The following is a 21426-nucleotide window of genomic DNA, read 5'->3' as shown; positions in this document are numbered from 1 at the left end:
AATATACCAAAGAATACTGTTTACAGTAAAAAATTTGTATGGAAAGCGTTTATGGACTTATAAAAATTACGGGGCATAACAATCCCAACTCAATAAAACCGTACTTGAACATTGACGAAGAACATCATAATAAAATTATTAACAGCATGCGTAGTGGAAATACATCTTCATCAGTTATAGAAACTAACATGTCTGGATCTTCATTAAATTTTTCTAATTGTTCCTTTGTTAATTGCACATTTAAATAAATTGTTTCTGCTCTGTATTTTTTTTTCATAACCAGCAAAAAATTTTCTATCCGAATAACCCTCGAACATTGATAAATGCTCAAAAAATTTTTAACAACTTTCTCAAGCTTGTTGCTTACATGCAACAGACCTCCGCCTACGGCGTCGCGTCGGTCTGTTTCCCAGCAACAATTCTATTACTACTGAAAATAAAGTTTGCATCTATAGAGATTTTTATTATCAACTGCAACATTCCTTGAATTGATGGATACATTTATATCACAAATTACATGTAGTAAAATTAGTATATTTTTACTTTTTTCTTATTTAATGTTAGAGTTTTTAGTATTTTTATAAATTCCCATATAACTGTATACATTTATACATTTGTTAAATATTTATTGTTTTTGTTTATATTTGTAAGTTAATCTATATATATAAAAGAAAGTCGAGGTTGTGTTAGTTACACCATTTATAACTCGAGAACGACTGAACAGATTTTTATGAAATTTTACATGTATATTCTAGCGGTCTGGGAATAGGATAATATGGAGTTTCATACCCGTACGTCATAAGGGGTGTTGCCCCCCTTGATATATTTTTTTAATTTTTGGAAAAACCGTTTTTTACTATTTTTATGAGATGTAGAAGCAAAAGATACATACAATCCTAAATTTTCAATTTTTTATCTCAGACCGTTATTTTTTAATAGCCATTTAAATATTTTACATCTATATATATAAAAGAAAGTCGAGGTTGTGTTAGTTACACCATTTATAACTCGAGAACGACTGAACAGATTTTTATGAAATTTTACATGTATATTCTAGCGGTCTGGGAATAGGATAATATGGAGTTTCATACCCGTACGTCATAAGGGGTGTTGCCCCCCTTGATATATTTTTTTAATTTTTGGAAAAACCGTTTTTTACTATTTTTATGAGATGTAGAAGCAAAAGATACATACAATCCTAAATTTTCAATTTTTTATCTCAGACCGTTATTTTTTAATAGCCATTTAAATATTTTACATCTATATATATAAAAGAAAGTCGAGGTTGTGTTAGTTACACCATTTATAACTCGAGAACGACTGAACAGATTTTTATGAAATTTTACATGTATATTCTAGCGGTCTGGGAATAGGATAATATGGAGTTTCATACCCGTACGTCATAAGGGGTGTTGCCCCCCTTGATATATTTTTTTAATTTTTGGAAAAACCGTTTTTTACTATTTTTATGAGATGTAGAAGCAAAAGATACATACAATCCTAAATTTTCAATTTTTTATCTCAGACCGTTATTTTTTAATAGCCATTTAAATATTTTACATCTATATATATAAAAGAAAGTCGAGGTTGTGTTAGTTACACCATTTATAACTCGAGAACGACTGAACAGATTTTTATGAAATTTTACATGTATATTCTAGCGGTCTGGGAATAGGATAATATGGAGTTTCATACCCGTACGTCATAAGGGGTGTTGCCCCCCTTGATATATTTTTTTAATTTTTGGAAAAACCGTTTTTTACTATTTTTATGAGATGTAGAAGCAAAAGATACATACAATCCTAAATTTTCAATTTTTTATCTCAGACCGTTATTTTTTAATAGCCATTTAAATATTTTACATCTATATATATAAAAGAAAGTCGAGGTTGTGTTAGTTACACCATTTATAACTCGAGAACGACTGAACAGATTTTTATGAAATTTTACATGTATATTCTAGCGGTCTGGGAATAGGATAATATGGAGTTTCATACCCGTACGTCATAAGGGGTGTTGCCCCCCTTGATATATTTTTTTAATTTTTGGAAAAACCGTTTTTTACTATTTTTATGAGATGTAGAAGCAAAAGATACATACAATCCTAAATTTTCAATTTTTTATCTCAGACCGTTATTTTTTAATAGCCATTTAAATATTTTACATCTATATATATAAAAGAAAGTCGAGGTTGTGTTAGTTACACCATTTATAACTCGAGAACGACTGAACAGATTTTTATGAAATTTTACATGTATATTCTAGCGGTCTGGGAATAGGATAATATGGAGTTCCATACCCGTACGTCATAAGGGGTGTTGCCCCCCCTGATATATTTTTTTAATTTTTGGAAAAACCGTTTTTTACTATTTTTATGAGATGTAGAAGCAAAAGATACATACAATCCTAAATTTTCAATTTTTTATCTCAGACCGTTATTTTTTAATAGCCATTTAAATATTTTACATCTATATATATAAAAGAAAGTCGAGGTTGTGTTAGTTACACCATTTATAACTCGAGAACGACTGAACAGATTTTTATGAAATTTTACATGTATATTCTAGCGGTCTGGGAATAGGATAATATGGAGTTTCATACCCGTACGTCATAAGGGGTGTTGCCCCCCTTGATATATTTTTTTAATTTTTGGAAAAACCGTTTTTTACTATTTTTATGAGATGTAGAAGCAAAAGATACATACAATCCTAAATTTTCAATTTTTTATCTCAGACCGTTATTTTTTAATAGCCATTTAAATATTTTACATCTATATATATAAAAGAAAGTCGAGGTTGTGTTAGTTACACCATTTATAACTCGAGAACGACTGAACAGATTTTTATGAAATTTTACATGTATATTCTAGCGGTCTGGGAATAGGATAATATGGAGTTTCATACCCGTACGTCATAAGGGGTGTTGCCCCCCTTGATATATTTTTTTAATTTTTGGAAAAACCGTTTTTTACTATTTTTATGAGATGTAGAAGCAAAAGATACATACAATCCTAAATTTTCAATTTTTTATCTCAGACCGTTATTTTTTAATAGCCATTTAAATATTTTACATCTATATATATAAAAGAAAGTCGAGGTTGTGTTAGTTACACCATTTATAACTCGAGAACGACTGAACAGATTTTTATGAAATTTTACATGTATATTCTAGCGGTCTGGGAATAGGATAATATGGAGTTTCATACCCGTACGTCATAAGGGGTGTTGCCCCCCTTGATATATTTTTTTAATTTTTGGAAAAACCGTTTTTTACTATTTTTATGAGATGTAGAAGCAAAAGATACATACAATCCTAAATTTTCAATTTTTTATCTCAGACCGTTATTTTTTAATAGCCATTTAAATATTTTACATCTATATATATAAAAGAAAGTCGAGGTTGTGTTAGTTACACCATTTATAACTCGAGAACGACTGAACAGATTTTTATGAAATTTTACATGTATATTCTAGCGGTCTGGGAATAGGATAATATGGAGTTTCATACCCGTACGTCATAAGGGGTGTTGCCCCCCTTGATATATTTTTTTAATTTTTGGAAAAACCGTTTTTTACTATTTTTATGAGATGTAGAAGCAAAAGATACATACAATCCTAAATTTTCAATTTTTTATCTCAGACCGTTATTTTTTAATAGCCATTTAAATATTTTACATCTATATATATAAAAGAAAGTCGAGGTTGTGTTAGTTACACCATTTATAACTCGAGAACGACTGAACAGATTTTTATGAAATTTTACATGTATATTCTAGCGGTCTGGGAATAGGATAATATGGAGTTTCATACCCGTACGTCATAAGGGGTGTTGCCCCCCTTGATATATTTTTTTAATTTTTGGAAAAACCGTTTTTTACTATTTTTATGAGATGTAGAAGCAAAAGATACATACAATCCTAAATTTTCAATTTTTTATCTCAGACCGTTATTTTTTAATAGCCATTTAAATATTTTACATCTATATAAAAATTCGCCGGTCGCAGTGTTTGTTACCATACTCCTCCGAAACGACTTAACCGATTTTTATGAAATTTTGCAGGTATATTGGACTGTACTGGGAGTAGGTTGCTGTCTATATTTCATACCCGTATGTCATTAGGGGGTTGCCCATGACGCCGTAACTCTCACAATAATGACGTGAAAAATATGAAATTAAGTAGGTAGACTCCTTGCTGAATTCCGAGCAGAACCGTACTAAAATTTTTTGTCTAGCACAATCGGTGTCCGAAATACAATATCTCAAGCCGTAGGAATATTCTGAGGACAGAAGAAGAACGAGCGACAAATTTCATAGAAGAGAAGTGGCACAGTTTAACTTTGGGACTCAAATTGGGCAAAATATGAATTTTTTAATTTTGCGAAATTTTCAAAAAATATCTCTAAACGGAACCGTAAGCAGGAGAAAAATTCTGAGCACACGAAAAGAACAAGCAGCAAATTATAAAATTTTATTTAATTTTAATTCATTTTGTTTAATTTTATTTAGTTTAAGTATTTTATTTATTTTTGTTTATTTTATAAAATTTTATTTAATTTTAATTCATTTTGTTTAATTTTATTTAGTTTAAGTATTTTATTTATTTTTGTTTATTTTATTTTATTTCATTTTATTAAATTTTATTTATTTTTATTAGACTATATTTTCTTTTATTTAATTTTATTATTATTTTTTAATTTATTTATTATTTTTATTTAATTCTTTTTTAACTTTATTTAATTGTATTTAAGTTAATATGATTTTATTTATTTGTATTTAATTTTATTCAGTTTTTTTTATTTTTATTTACGTTTATTCAATTTCATTTAATTTTAATTTACTTCATTTACTTTTTATTTAATTTTAATTGAATTTAATTTTATTTAATCAACACCTATAGACTTGGAATCTCCCCGAACCTAATAATAAATAGATGGTTGTTTTGAATGTAGATATAATAAAGCTGTTATATTCATTATAAGATAAACAAATTTAAGATTGTAACTGTTGCACTACAAACTTTATTTTGTTACTTCTAACTAAACTTTATTATTTCAAACATCATGTGTAATTAATTAAAAATAATAATAAAACCTCATTCACATCGAGCATTTTTGTTTATTAATTACGAATTCCTTTTGTTAATTTTAAGTTTATTGTATACAACAGTTTGTTTTTATCTATTGAGGCAGTACGAAGTCTGCCGGGTCAGCTAGTATGTTATATTTTTAAGTCTCACGCACAAGGGGTGCTACTTTTGTATGTATATTAGTAATATATATACAAGGTAGCTCAACTTCAGTGAGTAATTTATGTTTATTTAGGTAGTACTCATTATGCTTATTATTTTTTTGTAAATCTTTATTGTTATTCCTAAATAAATATTATTATTATTATTATTATTTGTGTCACCACCTTTGTTACTTAAATTACCCAATTTAATTTGGGCTCAAAATTTGATTGGTGTAAAAATCAAATTCCTTCTAAAATTAAATCCTGTACTCCTCGCTGCCATAGCAAATTCCTTGGACTTCAGCTTTCATCTTAAGAAAGTTTACTACACTACACAGAAGGTTAACATCCAGTCGATCGTTTTAGAATTCAATCTGAGGTTATGAGTACATATCCCTTCTTTAAGAAAGTATTAAAATACGCATCAAATACCGAACAAAGTAATCCTGCTAAATAAAAATTTTCGAACTAAAAAACGAAAAAATTTGACCCCCAATATAATTTTTAATATAGCGAGTACATAAAAATACTCTTCCTATCACACTTTATTTTCATTTTATGTCTTTCCAATCTATTACATCGTAAAAGCACTAAAACACAACCTAGCCTCCTCAATTTAATTTAAAATGCAATAAATCTGAGAGGATCAGGGTGTTTTATAGGTTTTATAATATAGTTTAGAGCCTGAACGACCCCAAACTATTTCAGATATTTTCGTCAATAAATCACACGACCATCAAATACCTATCTATAATAACGAGTTACGGTTACTCTGAAGCTATTTTCGTGTGACGTTTTAATATCAATTGAAGCGAAGGTGAAATTGAGAGTTAAATTTTTGAAAAAGCACAACAACTTATGAAACAATCGAGAAAGACGGTGTTCTATGCATTCCATAATATGGTTATTTTTTATCATCATATTTGGCTTTAACAACTGTTCGTGAGTATTTGCCGCGTTTATTATTGTCTTCCATTGGTTCCGATCCTGTGCTACTATTTCCCATGGTCTCACTTCCGTGTTCTCCAGGTCTTCTCTGACTGCATCTTTCGACCTTTTTCTACGCCGTCCTGCCGATCTACCGTCTGGTCTTTCCCAAAACACATTACTAATCAGTATGTCGTCATTACTCCGCACCACTATCTTAGTCTATTGGCTTTATATATCTCACGATATTTTCCTGGCCGAACAGAGTCTCTAATTCATTGTTGTATCTGCTCCTCCATACATTTGTCACACTGTCCCTGCAGGACCATATATAACTCACAGGATTTTGCGTTCCCATACTAATAGTTGTGTGGCGATAATATAATTTTATCGTCTAGAGTACGCCAATGAATTAAGTAAAACGTGTTTTTGTACCGTCTCGGACGATATAAAAGTCGGAACGAAAAGCTTAGTTGATTATTATTCTTGGAGCGTTGATCGAAGAATAATAAACAACAACGAGGTATAAGAGGTGAGTTATCCCGACCATTTTCCACCGTCGTCTTTGGTGTGTTGAACGAATTTCGATGGTTTTTCCTTTTACCTATCCTTATGCGAGCGGTGATCGTATTTCCCTACATGTCTTTTCCGCTGGCGAGCTGAGCGAGCTTTCCTCTTCTTATATGTCCGTTTCATATTAATAAATGTAATTATTCCTGATCCACGCGACCGTCGGTAGTATCATTCATGTATCATTCAATACAGGGTGCGGTGCGGCAAAAGTCAGTTCCCGCTATGTAGTTTCGTGCATAAGCGCTATAAGTACATGCTAACAATCGGCCTCGCATAACAGCTAGGTGTCCCCTACTGTTTGTAGGGTTAACCTTGAGTTTCGTTCATCTGCCTGTCACGTGTTGCTGTTCGTTGTGTGTGTCGGTGCGTTGTTAGTAACGAGTTAAACATGCAGGCGGGCGGCAAATACACGAAATAAGAACGCGTTTTTCTTTTGCGATTTCGTTTTATGGGGTCTGCTGAAGAATAGTGTGTATGCTAGGCGACCGCAAACTCTCCCACAGTTGAAGACAAAATTGTTGAGGAAGAATTTGAACACCTCCGTCAGAACAAGGCAATCCTCAACCGAACATGCCGTAGCGTTGCGAGCCGTTGTGAACGTTGTATCGAGGAAGATGGACACCAGTTCGAACATAAAGCTTAGATTTTTATATGCACCTTTGTAACCCAAATTTACGATTTAATTAAACGTTTTGCATTTTCATTTTCCGATATTTTTCGATTGTGCAAATCGGGGAACTGACTTTTGCCGCACCCAGTATATTTTTTGAACGAAATTAACGAGTAGTAATTAAGACTAATTATCTTATCATTTGTAATGTTTTGATTCTAAATAAATGTCTTAAAAAAGCGAACCTTCTGTCTTCGACTGAATTTTTGTTACCTGGAGCAACAAACGCAACGACCTCGTTACAGTTTATTGATTTCTTTGTTTCTAAATGTCCATGTTTCACTTCCGTATGTCACTGCTCGTCGTATTATGGTTTTGTACATTTGGATTTTGGCATGTCTTGAAGAAACTTAGACCTCATTAGATGTTGAACGGCAAAGAAAGATTTATTCCCCGCCAGTATTCGTACTTAAACCTCCCGTTTTCCTGTGTTTTGACTGGTAATTGTTGTTCCTAGGTATTTGAATTCTTTGACCACCTCAAAATTATGATCGTTTATGGTAATGTTTTGTCTTATTCGCTGTCGTTCCTTTCTTGACACGACCATGTATTTAGTTTTTTCTTCGTTTATTTTCAGGCCGACGTTTAGTGTTACTTCTTCAAAGTTCGAAACTATATCACGATTTTTTGTGTGTCCAAAGCCATTCCATACCTCTCGCAATACTGCGCAGTGCGATCAACCAAAACAGTTGTATATATTTATTTATTTATTATTATATTTTTATTTATTTTAGGAAATCGGAGAAAGAGGCTTGAACGAAGACATGTGCTACGATCGAGAGCAATGGCGATTGGGAATCGGAAGACGTCGTAGAACGTTATAAACCGATTATATATATATATATATATATATATATATATATATATATATATATATATATATATTATTTATTTTAGAGACGCTTATACACTTTTCTCAATGTGAAGAAGTCTTTGTTTTTTCTTGGCTAAAATTTCGTACGTTATAAAATGGCCGCATTCTCCGTGTTCCGGGGATTATGTAAATTGAAATCCCAAACGCTTCGCTAACAGCACGTAGCTTTTAGCTACAGTTACGCAAAGGCCTTACAAGGTATTGGTAATGCTAAGGTCACCATACAAAAATTAAATACACATCTACACTGAAAAACAACTCATGTGATTGTCTGTGAGAAGCCAACGTTAGGCCAAACTGTACAGAATTATTAGAAAATAATATAAAAATTTATTATTGCCTATATAATTGAACAGGTAATGGATTGTAGATACTTGGGTGTGGAAATATCTAGCAACAGGCATCTGTGACAAGAAACAAAACAGCAGGCAACGAAAGAAGCGAGAATATCTGGTTTCCTGTGGGATATAATCTGGCGGAATAAATATATGACCACCGAAAGCAAAGTCCGCATTTATAAGACATATGTTAGATCCGTACTGACATACGCAGCTGAGACAAGAGCCGAGACAACAAAGACCAAACAAATAATGAGAACAACAGAGATGAAAACCCTAAGATCGCATGTGGAGAGACCACGTAGGTCAGATGGACCCTGAACGTATGGCGCATTGGGCGAAAACACAGAAGCCCAATCTAACATTGATTTCACATAACTAATAGGAATATTTTAACTTCCTGTGGAACTGTCATTTCTGTCATGTCATCGTTCAGAATTTCCTCTATCACAGCCACTTGCTACCATACAGTCATGATGTGAACAAGTCAGATTCGAGCTAAATGGTACCTAGAGCATGAAACATAGGATATTTTAAACATCCATGTTTAATTTCACATTTTACTTCTATATTCCTATGACGGATTAATTGTAAAGGGTTTTTACCCACATAGTTTTTACTTTGATGGTTAGCATGTTACATTCACGTGAGTATAACCTATAACTTTTTAAAATCGTAGTCAAAATTTTAAATACTTTGCATTATCTTAGCAGGTTATACACATTTTAGGCAAACACTGATGATGATCGGTCATCAGATCGAAAACTAGTTCTGTTCTGTGATGTAGCCCTTTATAGGGATTTTAACAAATATACCTTTTATAAAGGATTTTATCGTTTTTTGTAATACATGGTATACAGCCAACTACAGGAAAACTTTTTCCTCGTAGAAAGATAAATTTCTTCACTGTTGACCTCCAAAGGAAAAAAACATGTAATATCTCTCCCTCCCTGCCTTGTGTTGAAGTAAACAGACTCAATTCTATTTGCTTTCTCCTTTTGAAGACAACATACGTTTCAAATAAATCTCTCCGATTCCGCTCTGATTCCGTCTCTCGTAATAAACAAAAGTTTTCTCTCCTTAAGAAATAGTGTATAATGCAAACAGTGACGTATACATGTGTATCCGCGAAAAACAGACAGACGGAACATCACGGTTTTATCTGCGATCAACGTCCCGGTTTTATCCGCGACCAATCACCGAGCATAAAAACTTGTTATGCGATAACCAAAATCTACTTATCTGAATATCGCGAGTGAAATACCGCTGATATTGTTAAACTCTTTTACAAACTTAGATATTGTCAGTATAACATAATTACCTCTCTCAATTCTTTTGAACCACAGCTCCAGACAACTCTGACATCATTTTATTAATTTCGCACATGTACCGGGTGTCCCAATAAGAATGGCTCTCGGCCATATCTCTGGAACCGTTTATAGTACAGTTTTGAGAAAAAAATATTGCCTCGAGAAAAGCCTGGAAATTATTTTCATAATTGTAGGTCCACCGCTAGAGGGCGTAATTAATATAAAAAATTAAAAAATCAAAATTTTACAAAATTTACCTAATGAAAGCGCACTGGAAATCCAATCATCTTATTTTTCATAAAATTCTGCGCATAATGATTTCACAAGTTTAAGTCTACCTTTGCAAATAAGAGGTGGGGGTGAGTGGAAACGTTCTTATGAAAAAATGGCTGTGAGTCCGGTTCTGCTAAATCAAATTTTGCATACTTGCTCTTGTTGAAAACAGCTGTTTTTGGTCAATGTAAGTGTCTCATTTTCAAAATAGCCTAATAAGTAGTATGCAAGCTAGGAGGCGTTATTTAATTATTTTCAGAAATCTAGTTTTCTTGATGATTATTTTCATAAATATTTTCCACATAATACCGAAAACCGCATGTCGATATCTTTTTTCTATCTCGAGATATCTTAAGAAATGTGTAAATTTTAAAAATAACTGTTACTGTCACCGGTAAACGGGGTTAAGGAAAAGTAGTGTCTTCTTCTTCTTTAAGTACCGTGCCCAAATTTTTAGGCGTAGGTAGCTTCCATAACAATTTGCCGATATCGTTCTCGATCTTGTGCGGCATGCAACAATTGATCTGCTGATAAGCCAGTCCATTGACGAAGGTTTCGGAGCCATGAATATTTCTTTCGACCAATTCCTCTTTTTCCGTCGATCTTTCCAGTGAGTATTAACTGCAGCATCCTGTATCTGCTACCTCTCATTATTTGCCCCAGATATTCAAGTTTTCTCTTTTTTATCATCTTCATTAAGTCACCTTCGCCTTGACCTACTCTGTTTAAGACTTCTCTGTTTGAAATGCGTTGAACCCAAGATATTCTGAGCATTCTACGATACGACCACATCTCAAAGGCTTCTAATTTGTTCATCATGTTAACCTTCATGATCCAGGTTTCACATCCATATAGTAATACAGGATACACATAACATTTTAGGAACTTGATTCTTAGTTGTAAGTTCAGCTGAGAGTTGCTGAGAATAGATCTAAGTTTCATAAATGCTCCTCTTGCAATTTCTGCAAAAGTAGTGTGCTATGAAAAAATCAAATAAACATTTTCTAGATGTAAACGTTTATAATTAATTAAAACAACAATAATACAAACAACACTATAAAATATAACAAAGAAATAAAAGCAACTACTTACTTAGTCTTAGTGGCTGCCTAAATGTTCAAATTGTTGCCCATCATTTTCGATGCAAGCATTTACTCTTTCAAAAGTAGATTGAATAGCAACAGATTTAACTGTTTTAGACTTTTATTTATGGGGACGGATTAAAGACCTTGTTTTTGCCGCTAGGCCCACTATTCGAGAAAACATGATCTAGAATCTAGAAAATACGAAACGCCATTCAAAGCATTGCGAAACCAGAAATTGAGACTGTTGTTCAATCTACTCTTGAAAGGGTAAATGCTTGCATCGAAAATGATGGGCAACAATTTGAACATTTAGGTCGTCACTAAGTAAGTAGTTGCTTTTATTTCTTTTTTATATTTTATAGTGTTGTTTGTCTTATTGTTGTTTTAATTATTAATTATATACATTTACATCTGGAAAATGTTTCTTTGTTTTTTCCATAGCATACTACTTTTTCTTAACTTCGTTTACCGGTGAGATTAACAGTTGTTTAAAATTTACGCGTTTCTTAAGATATCTCGAGATAGAAAAAAGGTATCGACATGCGGTTTTCGGTATTATGTTGCTAATTTGGTCGAATTATGTAATACAGGATTAAAAATGCATACGTATTTAATATTCTCCGAAGAAAACTAGATTTTCGAAAATAATTAAATATCGCCTACAAGCTGGCATATTACTTATTAGGCTATTTCGAAAATAAGACTTACATTGACGAAAAAGAGCTGTTTTCAACAAGACCAAGTATGCAAAATTAGATAGCAGAATCGGACTTACAGCCATTTTTTCATAAGAAGTTTCCCACTCACCCCCACCTCTTATTTGCAAAGGTAGACTTAAACTTGTGAAATCAAATATGCGCAGAATTTTATGAAGAATACGATGCTTGGATTTTCAATGCCTATTCATTAAGTAAATTTTGTAAAATTTTGATTTTTTAATTTTTGAAATTCAATTACGCCCTTTAGCGGTGGACCTACAATTATGAAAATAATTTCCAGGCTTTTCCCAAGGCAACTTTTGTCATAAATATTTTTTTCTCAAAGCTGTACTATAAACGGTTCCTGAGATATGACCGAGAGCCATTCTTATTGGGACACCCGGTACATACGTGCCTTAAAATTCGTGCAATTCCTAAAAATGATTGTTCCAGAATGTCTCATTGTCTCATTTCTTTTTGATTTTTTGAAAAGTATACAAAAATTTGAAAAGTTTTATTTAAAAAGTATCCAGCAGAAACATTATAAAACAATAGTTTTTTACATGGATTAACTCTAGCAAAATTGAAGTTAAGATTGACACGGAACTTTTTAGAATACAAAATTGAAATTATACTAAGACTCTGCGTTCTGCAATCCTACAAACGACATGACTATTGGATGTCATTTAGATTTAGTTAAATTAAAGATCTTGCTCTATTTTGCCGTCGTTCTAATTGCGCGGATTTTCTTTCGTTCGCAAAAGTTCTAGAAATCAATTTCCGTAAATCTGATTACGAAAACTTTTAACCGGTTTCGGAAGAAATGACAAATGGAATTCCAGAAAAGTAATCAGTTATGTTTTTTCAAAATTTAATTTGATTGTGAGGGGCGCTGATATTGTAGAAGATTAAAAAACGCTTTCCATAGAATGCAGATTAAAAAGATAGTCTGCTTTTCTACGAGACGAGACGAGAATTTCAATCAATGAGGCTGTAGCTCTAATGAATAAATAGTATTGAATGATTCAATAATAAATTGGAAAAAGGCTAAACCTACATCTATATTTAAACTGTTTTTGTTTTTTCTCATTTTATTCGAATAAACACTTTTTCAATGTGACTTTCAAGTGTACAAATTATATAGAGTGGATCTGAATTCTACAAAAACCGAGACACTTTATAATAATTTTGCAATATTCATATTTTAAGTTTGAAGCTAAGAATGTCAGATTTACCACTATTCTCATATCATTAGTCACATTGGTATTTTAAATACAACACTCTGTATATCGTACCTATATTGAAATCATCTCTTCAATACCACATGAACCGTATAGAATACTTTCGATTTTATGTAGTCAGGGACATCTTAAAGAGATAAAAGAAAACCCTAGAAACGCCTAATCGTCTCAATAATTTTTTTGATTCAAACTATGTACAATTAAGTTTGAACTTTTATTGCTAAATTAATATCTACATATTGTAGTCATGTGTTAAAATTGTCCTCCGTTGTTAATTTGATAGTATCCTAAAAAATTATACGACGATGATCGTCTATCAGCGTCTGATAAGCGTCTGTTATATTTCTCCATATTTCAATAGAAATATAAATTTATTTTGTATACTTTACCAAAAACTTTATTTTTATTTCAGACTTTTCCGTTGGATCTACCTTCAAAAAACCAAAAAACTGGCTTTTAAGGGTTTTTGATGATTTTCCCTATTTTATAGAACAAATTAAGATTTTTTTATAGTTTATACACATAGTTTCAAAAGTTATGCATCACCCCTCGTATTTACGATGTTTACGCTTTTATAAATCTGTATCTTTATCACATATTTAATGGGTCTTTTTTATAAAAAATATACCATTTTTGGTTTTTTATTTTATTTGATTACCCATTTAATTGACCTAGTTTTGCCAAAGTGTAAACATGTGAAAAATTAATTCTGGTGAAATTTTTGAGAACGTGATTAAAAATGAATCGTACTTTAATTTCTGAGTTGTACCGTATAAGAATTATCGATTTAGTTGAAGAAGGCCATTCACAGCGGTTCGTGGAGGAAAGAGTGAGTGTTTCTCAGAGTGATGTCTCACGGTATAGGTTCCTGGAGACAAACTCGATACGGAATAGAGCTCGGTCTGGTAGACCCCGAGTTACCAATGATCGACAGAATATATATATATATATATATATATATATATATATATATATATATATATATACATATACCTACATATATATATATATATATACATATATATATATATATATATATATATATATATATATATATATATATATATATAACAAGGAGAGGTTAGCCACAATTATTATAGCCACAAATTGGTTGCATTGCTCCTGTTTAGCTATATCATACTGATGACGACTAATAAGTCAGAAACACGTGTCTATGATTGCATTCCATCTTGTGCATATTTTGTTTTTCATACTTATTGCGAGCCATGCCGATATTTATTAACTCGCGCTAACCTCTCCTTGTTTGATTGTTTAAAACGTTCTAAACGTTTGGCATTCCTTGCCTCAGGTAGCTGTAGCTTCCTCCGTGGATTTATTAGTTGTTGCTCTCGAATCCTGAGGGTCTTCTAACATTATAGCCACAAATTGGTTGCATTGCTCCTGTTTAGCTATATCATACTGATGACGACTAATAAGTCAGAAACACGTGTCTATGATTGCATTCCATCTTGTGCATATTTTGTTTTTCATACTTATTGCGAGCCATGCCGATATTTATTAACTCGCGCTAACCTCTCCTTGTTTGATTGTTTAAAACGTTCTAAACGTTTGGCATTCCTTGCCTCAGGTAGCTGTAGCTTCCTCCGTGGATTTGTTAGTTGTTGCTCTCGAATCCTGAGGGTCTTCTAACATTATAGCCACAAATTGGTTGCATTGCTCCTGTTTAGCTATATCATACTGATGACGACTAATAAGTCAGAAACACGTGTCTATGATTGCATTCCATCTTGTGCATATTTTGTTTTTTCATACTTATTGCGAGCCATGCCGATATTTATTAACTCGCGCTAACCTCTCCTTGTTTGATTGTTTAAAACGTTCTAAACGTTTGGCATTCCTTGCCTCAGGTAGCTGTAGCTTCCTCCGTGGATTTGTTAGTTGTTGCTCTCGAATCCTGAGGGTCTTCTAACATTATAGCCACAAATTGGTTGCATTGCTCCTGTTTAGCTATATCATACTGATGACGACTAATAAGTCAGAAACACCTGTCTATGATTGCATTCCATCTTGTGCATATTTTGTTTTTTATATATATGTATATATATATATATATATATATATATATATATATATATATATATATATCAGAATTTCCATCCGTAGAGATTCTTCTATGTCTGTAACAGCCCTCCAAAGAGAATTCAGGCATGCTACAGGAGTCAGAGTATCGTTGGCTATAACAAGAAGAAGAATTTTAGACTCAGGTTTGAGGAGTCGTCGACCAATAGAGTTCCTCAGCTACAACCTAGACATGTTTTGGGCCGCCTCCAGTGGGCTCAAGAACACATACAGCTTCCCCAACAGTTTTGGAATTTTGCGCTTTTTTCAGACGAGACCAGAAACTGTTTAAATAATGATAACCGGCGAATTCGTGTGTGGCTAGTTGTGCAGCTCTTGTTGGCTCTCGCCACACACAAATTCGCCGGTTATCACTATTTAAACAGATTCTGGTCTGGTCTGAAAAAGCACAAAATTCCAAAAGAGTTGGGGGAGCTGTATGTGTTCTTGAGCCCACTGGAGGCGGTCCAAAACATGTCTAGGTTGTAGCTGAGGAACTCTTATTGGTCGACGATTCCTCAAACTCGAGTCTAAAATTCTTCTTTTTATTGTAACCAACGATACTCTGACTCCTGTAGCATGCCTGAATTCTCTTTGGAGGGCTGGTACAGACATAGAAGAATCTCTACGGATGGAAATTCTGATATATCTATTCTGTCGATCATTGGTAACTCGGGGTCTACCAGACCGAGCTCTATTCCGTATCGAGTTTGTCTCCAGGAACCTATTCCATATCCGTAAGACATCACTCTGAGAAACACCCACTCTTTCCTCCACGAACCGCTGTGAATGGCCTTCTTCAACTAAATCGATAATTCTTATACGGTCCAACTCAGAAATTTAAGTACTATTCATTTTTAATCGTGTTTTCAAAAATTTCACCAAAATAAATTTTTCAAATGTTTACACTTTGGCAAAACCAGGTCAATTAAATGGGTATTCAAATAAAATAAAAAACCAAAAAAGGTATATTTTTATAAAAAAGGCCCATTAAATATGTGATAAAGATACGGATTTATAAAAGCGTAAACATCGTGAATACGAGGGGTGATACATAACTTTTGAAACTATGTGTATCATATGATTTGAACCAACTGACTTCTCCAACACATTCAAAAATTGGACGAAACGCGTTCTAACCTCCGAAAAAAACATGTTACAAGGTTTTTAAGAGTTTTTGCGGGGTAAGCCATGAGATCGGCACAACCTGAATAAATGTTTTCACTATTTTCATTGTTTTATGTGATTAAAGAATAAAACAGCGCAATTTTATACCGCTACCCTCCGCCCCTTTATTAAAAAGCATAATTTTTTCGTTTTAATTTTTTTAGCTATGCCACCTATCAGGCAATCGATTTATAGATTTCAAGAAATTCACAGGCAGAGGTCGTGTCTTATTTTTTTACAAAACATAGCTTGAGTGTACATAACCGCAAAAGGCATTTTTTTGTTTTCGAAAAAAGCATAGTACCTTTTTTGCAGATGCTGCAAGTCTAATTTTTTTAATTTGTGCATTTTATAAAGAAACTATATGATTTTTTGGGGGTAAAAACTGGTTGTTTGTGGGGTTTTGGGGATTTTCCCCATAGTTCAAAAGATGTCAAATCTAGGTTTTATTTATAGGCTATATAATTTGAAGTCAGCCTTTTAGGACATTTAAAAATTAAGCGTAACACGTTCAAGCTCCCAAAAAACCCACGTTTTTGGAAAGTTTGGACGTGTTTGTCCTATTTTTGAATGTCCTGATGGACTTAGATACATCAAATTATATATAACCTATAAAAAAATTAACAAAACATGATTTGATATATTTTGAAGTCAATAACATGGGGAAGATTCCCTAATAAATCAGTTTTTCGTTGTTTTTGAAGGTGACGCACCTTACGGAAAAATCTGAAAAAATCAGAAATATATTTTTTGATAAAATATATGAAATAAAAAAATTAGACCTGCAACCATCAGAAAAATTATGTTTTTTTGAAAAAAAAATACGTTTAGTGGTTATGTACACTCAACATGTGGATCTATAAAAAATAGACATGATTTGTAAAAGCCTGACCTATGCCTGTGAATTTTTTAAATTTATAAATTGATTGCATCCCATCAAAAAAACAATAAAAACGAAAAAATGGCATTTTTAGAGGTATGATGAGGAGAGAGGGGTGAAGTGTTAAAATTGCGTTGTCTTATGCGCAATTTGAATGTAAAACAATAAAAAAAATTTAGTTCTGGGAGTGAAGACATTTTGCCTATCGTACCGAGAGTATGTACCTTTTGTTTAAAACTTTATCTGTACATAAACCTATATTTTAATATAATTTGTCAATGCCCGTTAATTTACCATTCATGATTGATGCGGCTGTGTGTAAAAAAATTTAAGCTACAAAATTGAATTAGGGAAACTTTGAGAAAACTTACGTGTAGTTTTCCTCGGCACACCGCCTCAGCTAATCGCCTACCACTGCCGTGAAACGGAAGAGTCCCGGAAAGGAGGATATGTAATAGAACTCCCGCCGCCCAAATATCTACTGGTTTGCCGTACTGCCGCCTTTCCACAATTTCTGGAGCCATGAAGTGTGGACAACCGACTCGTCCTATAAACAAAACCATATATAATCGAAGCTTAGATCAACGATCCCATATTTACAAATTCATATCTTGCATATAGGTTTATGTTTTTAGTCTAACAATCTATCTAGGAGACTCATTAATATTTAGCTGAGCAGGATAGTATTGTTTGAGGTGTGAAATTCCATAAAGAAGGGATCTCACCTAGAACAATAACATAACCTCAACTGTTAATAAAAAGAATAAAATCACTAGGACGGCAGTAACCTGAAACAGCTGGGAGCAAATGCCAAGCAAATCGGTAGTAACTACAACTAACGGCAGCTAAAGATAAAAGCAATAACTGTAAGCAGATACTGCTTTCTTGATTGGTGCACTGTAGTTGCTGCTCTTTTGCTTATAAATAGGTAGATTTAACTTACACTTACGGCTTATGATATAAGCTATATCTCAATAAACATTGCAGATACTGCTTTTCTACTTACGTCAATGGATTTAGCTTAATTTAAAACATAGATTTGCATATATAACTCAAAAGTGAAATTTTGCAGATACTGCCCTTTTCCTTAGCAGAATAGAGCACTCCGCTCTTAAATAGCTCATTAAACTTTAACACATTTTAAATATGTGCAAATGCATTGTATCTACAAAAGTCTTTGATCCAGTTACAAAATATGAACAAAATCTGTAAATATAAGATTTTAAAGTATACATAATTTAGTCCTGTCGCCAGGGGGGGGGTACAACGGCCTCCTGTATTCAGATGGACTTACCCAAGTTTTTTTTATGTATTTTGACCTGTAGAACACGAATTTTTTGGGTAACAGTTGATCCGCATGTCGATAAGATTGTTATAAACCAAGAAGTTGAGGAATCACATAACAGCGATTTCTCGCAAAACAAAACATTTTTTTGTATTTTTTGGGCCACTCTAACCAAAAAATGGTCCGACAAATTTTTTCGTGGGATGCATAGTTTTCGAGATAAACGCGGTTGAACTTTCAAAAAATCGAAAAATTGGAATTTTTGAACCCGAATAACTTTTGATTAAAAAATAAAATAGCAATTCTGCTTACCGCGTTTGAAAGTTCAAATTAAATTATATCGGTTTTAATTATTTGTATTGCTAAAACTTTATTATTTTATTGTTAAAAAAAGCTATAAACTCCTAGTGCTTGAGTGATGTTTTCAATGATTTCTCATTTAAAATAGGGAGTTTTTGTGCACACAAATACGTAAACGTAACGCATCTTTTTGACATATACGCTTGCGCATTAATGGTTGAACTCCCGTATCGCGATACGTATTACCTAAGGTTACGGGCTGGTACGTTAGGTTCATACGCATCCCTATCGAGCCGAAAGTCACCGAATGCACACGAGGATCTTGCCCGATTACCTACCAAATGAACATTTCATCAGCGTCCTACCCGTTTATACACATTTTAAGGTTATATTGGTTATTGGTTTAGTCTATTTGAGTAAAATTATTCTGTGTTTGTAATTGGAACTTCATAATAGATTTAAAATTTTATTGTTTTTAAGTTGTCTATTAATAAAGCAAAACAAACAAATCTTGTATTAATTTAAGAAATACAGTGATCACCACAATTAATAACTAGATAAACAAATGACCTAGTTTCAGTAAAATTTTCAAATAAATATTGCCACACTATTTACATTATACCTACAATACATACTACAGATATATTCTGATGTAGGTATACAATAATTTTTACAACTAAAAAGTAGGTATAAACAAAAATAAAAAAAATTTAACCTAAGGAAAAATAATATTTTTATATTTAAATAGAAGCAATTAAAACCATACAATTTCATCATTCATTTATCTTTTTTTACATTTGTATATTAATTGTATATTGTGTGAACATTGTTTTATTTTTTCTAAATGTCAACGGAATTTAAAAATGACTTTACGATTTGCTTTACGTTACGTTAAGGCAGTTACAAAAACTACCTATTTTAACATTCATCCTCTACGACACGTTACTTGCTTTACGTATACGGAGATGCGTACGTTACGTAGCAACAAAAACTCCCTAATCAAACGAGTAGGTAGAAGAGGTAAAAGTGCAAGCGGGGCTATTTCTACGTAGCATGCATTAAAACGCATGTATTAGGCACGGGAAACACTATGTGTTTAAAGCTTTTTTTAACAATGAAAAAATAAATTTTTAGCAATGAAAATATTCAAAACAGATATAATTTGACTCAAACTTTTAAAGGCGGTAAGCAGAATTGCTATTTTATTTTTTATTCAAAGGTTATTCGGGTTCAAAAATTGCAATTTTTCGATTTTTTGAAAGCTCAACCGCGTTTATCTCGAAAACTATGCATCCTACGAAAAAACTTGTATTAACATTTTTTGGTTAAAATGACCCAAAAAATACAAAAAAATGTTTTGTTTTGCGAGAAATCGCTGTTATGTAATTCCTCAACTTCTTTGTTTATAACAATCTTATCGACATCCGGATCAACTGTTACCCAAAAAATTCGTGTTCTATGTGCCAAAATACATAAAAAAACTTAAGTAAGTCCATCTGAATTAAGAAGGTCGTTGTAACTCCCCTGGCGACAGGACTAATTGGAAGAAACATGAAATAAACGTACAATGAAAAAAGCTTCATAGTTTTGCCAATTTAACCAATGTATTTTACTGTGCATTTTGTTAATACTTATTTTTAGGATTCTATAAACTTTTACATAAAAACCGTTGACCTCAACTGTTTGGTGGTTCTGTTGCTTAGCCACTGTTAAATAAATTAAATAAACCAACCAATGATTTGGGTACGTCTAATCTTTGTGTAATAATACCAAACTTGACCTTGGATATTAGTTAAATTCCAACGCAGAGAGTCACGGTGAAATTAGATCCAGGATAGAGCAGGCCAAAGAAGGATGTCCAAGGTATTATGTAACAGATACCTAAAATTGGCATTGAGGTTCCGCCTACTTTGCTGCTACGTGTTCTCGGTCTTACTTTATGGTGTCGAGTTTTGGACTATGAATCAAATCGATCTAAATCGGATTGACGCACTCGAAATGTGATGTTATAGAATAATTTTAAAAATTTCTTGGGTGGAGAAGATTTGAAACTCCACAATACTAGAACGTCTCAGCAAGACTATTGAGATTATAAAAAGCATCAAAAAGAGAAAACTGGAGTATTTCAGACACGTAATGAGAGGTCCCAAATATAGGTTGCAACAAAATATTATGCAAGGAAAAATAGCAGGCAATTGCAGTCCAGGACGAAGAAGAACTTCATGGGAAGAACTTGCGAGATTGGTACGGTGTTGATGCTATTTAGGGTAGCAGTGACTAAAATTAAGGTAGTTATGATGGTAACCAACGTTCTGAAAGGACATTAAGAAGAAGAATCTTTATGTTGTTCTTCTCTGCTTTTTAAGACAGTTTGGTATGTGATGACCGTATACACCTGGGAATGCACACTCCACCCATTAATACTTTCTTTCTATTATTACTTCATCTCAATCACATGTCAATCAATGCAACAGTCACATGTCATATAGGCACAAAT

At 32.7% G+C, this 21426-nt stretch overlaps 1 protein-coding gene across 1 annotated transcript in view; it reads right to left on the bottom strand.

The window, feature by feature from the left end:
- Window positions 1-21426, bottom strand: part of LOC114329137 (peripheral plasma membrane protein CASK-like) — a 642784-nt gene that overhangs the window by 226469 nt on the left and 394889 nt on the right. Inside the window, exon 7 of the mRNA XM_050644747.1 lies at window positions 17716-17891. Within this exon, the coding sequence (XP_050500704.1) occupies window positions 17716-17891 (176 nt within the window). The remainder of the gene's footprint in view (window positions 1-17715; window positions 17892-21426) is intronic.

The sequence above is a fragment of the Diabrotica virgifera genome, chromosome 2 (genome assembly GCF_917563875.1).
Source record: "Diabrotica virgifera virgifera chromosome 2, PGI_DIABVI_V3a".
Taxonomy (NCBI): Eukaryota; Metazoa; Arthropoda; class Insecta; order Coleoptera; family Chrysomelidae; genus Diabrotica; species Diabrotica virgifera.
This window is presented reverse-complemented; position numbering and strand designations above follow the sequence as displayed.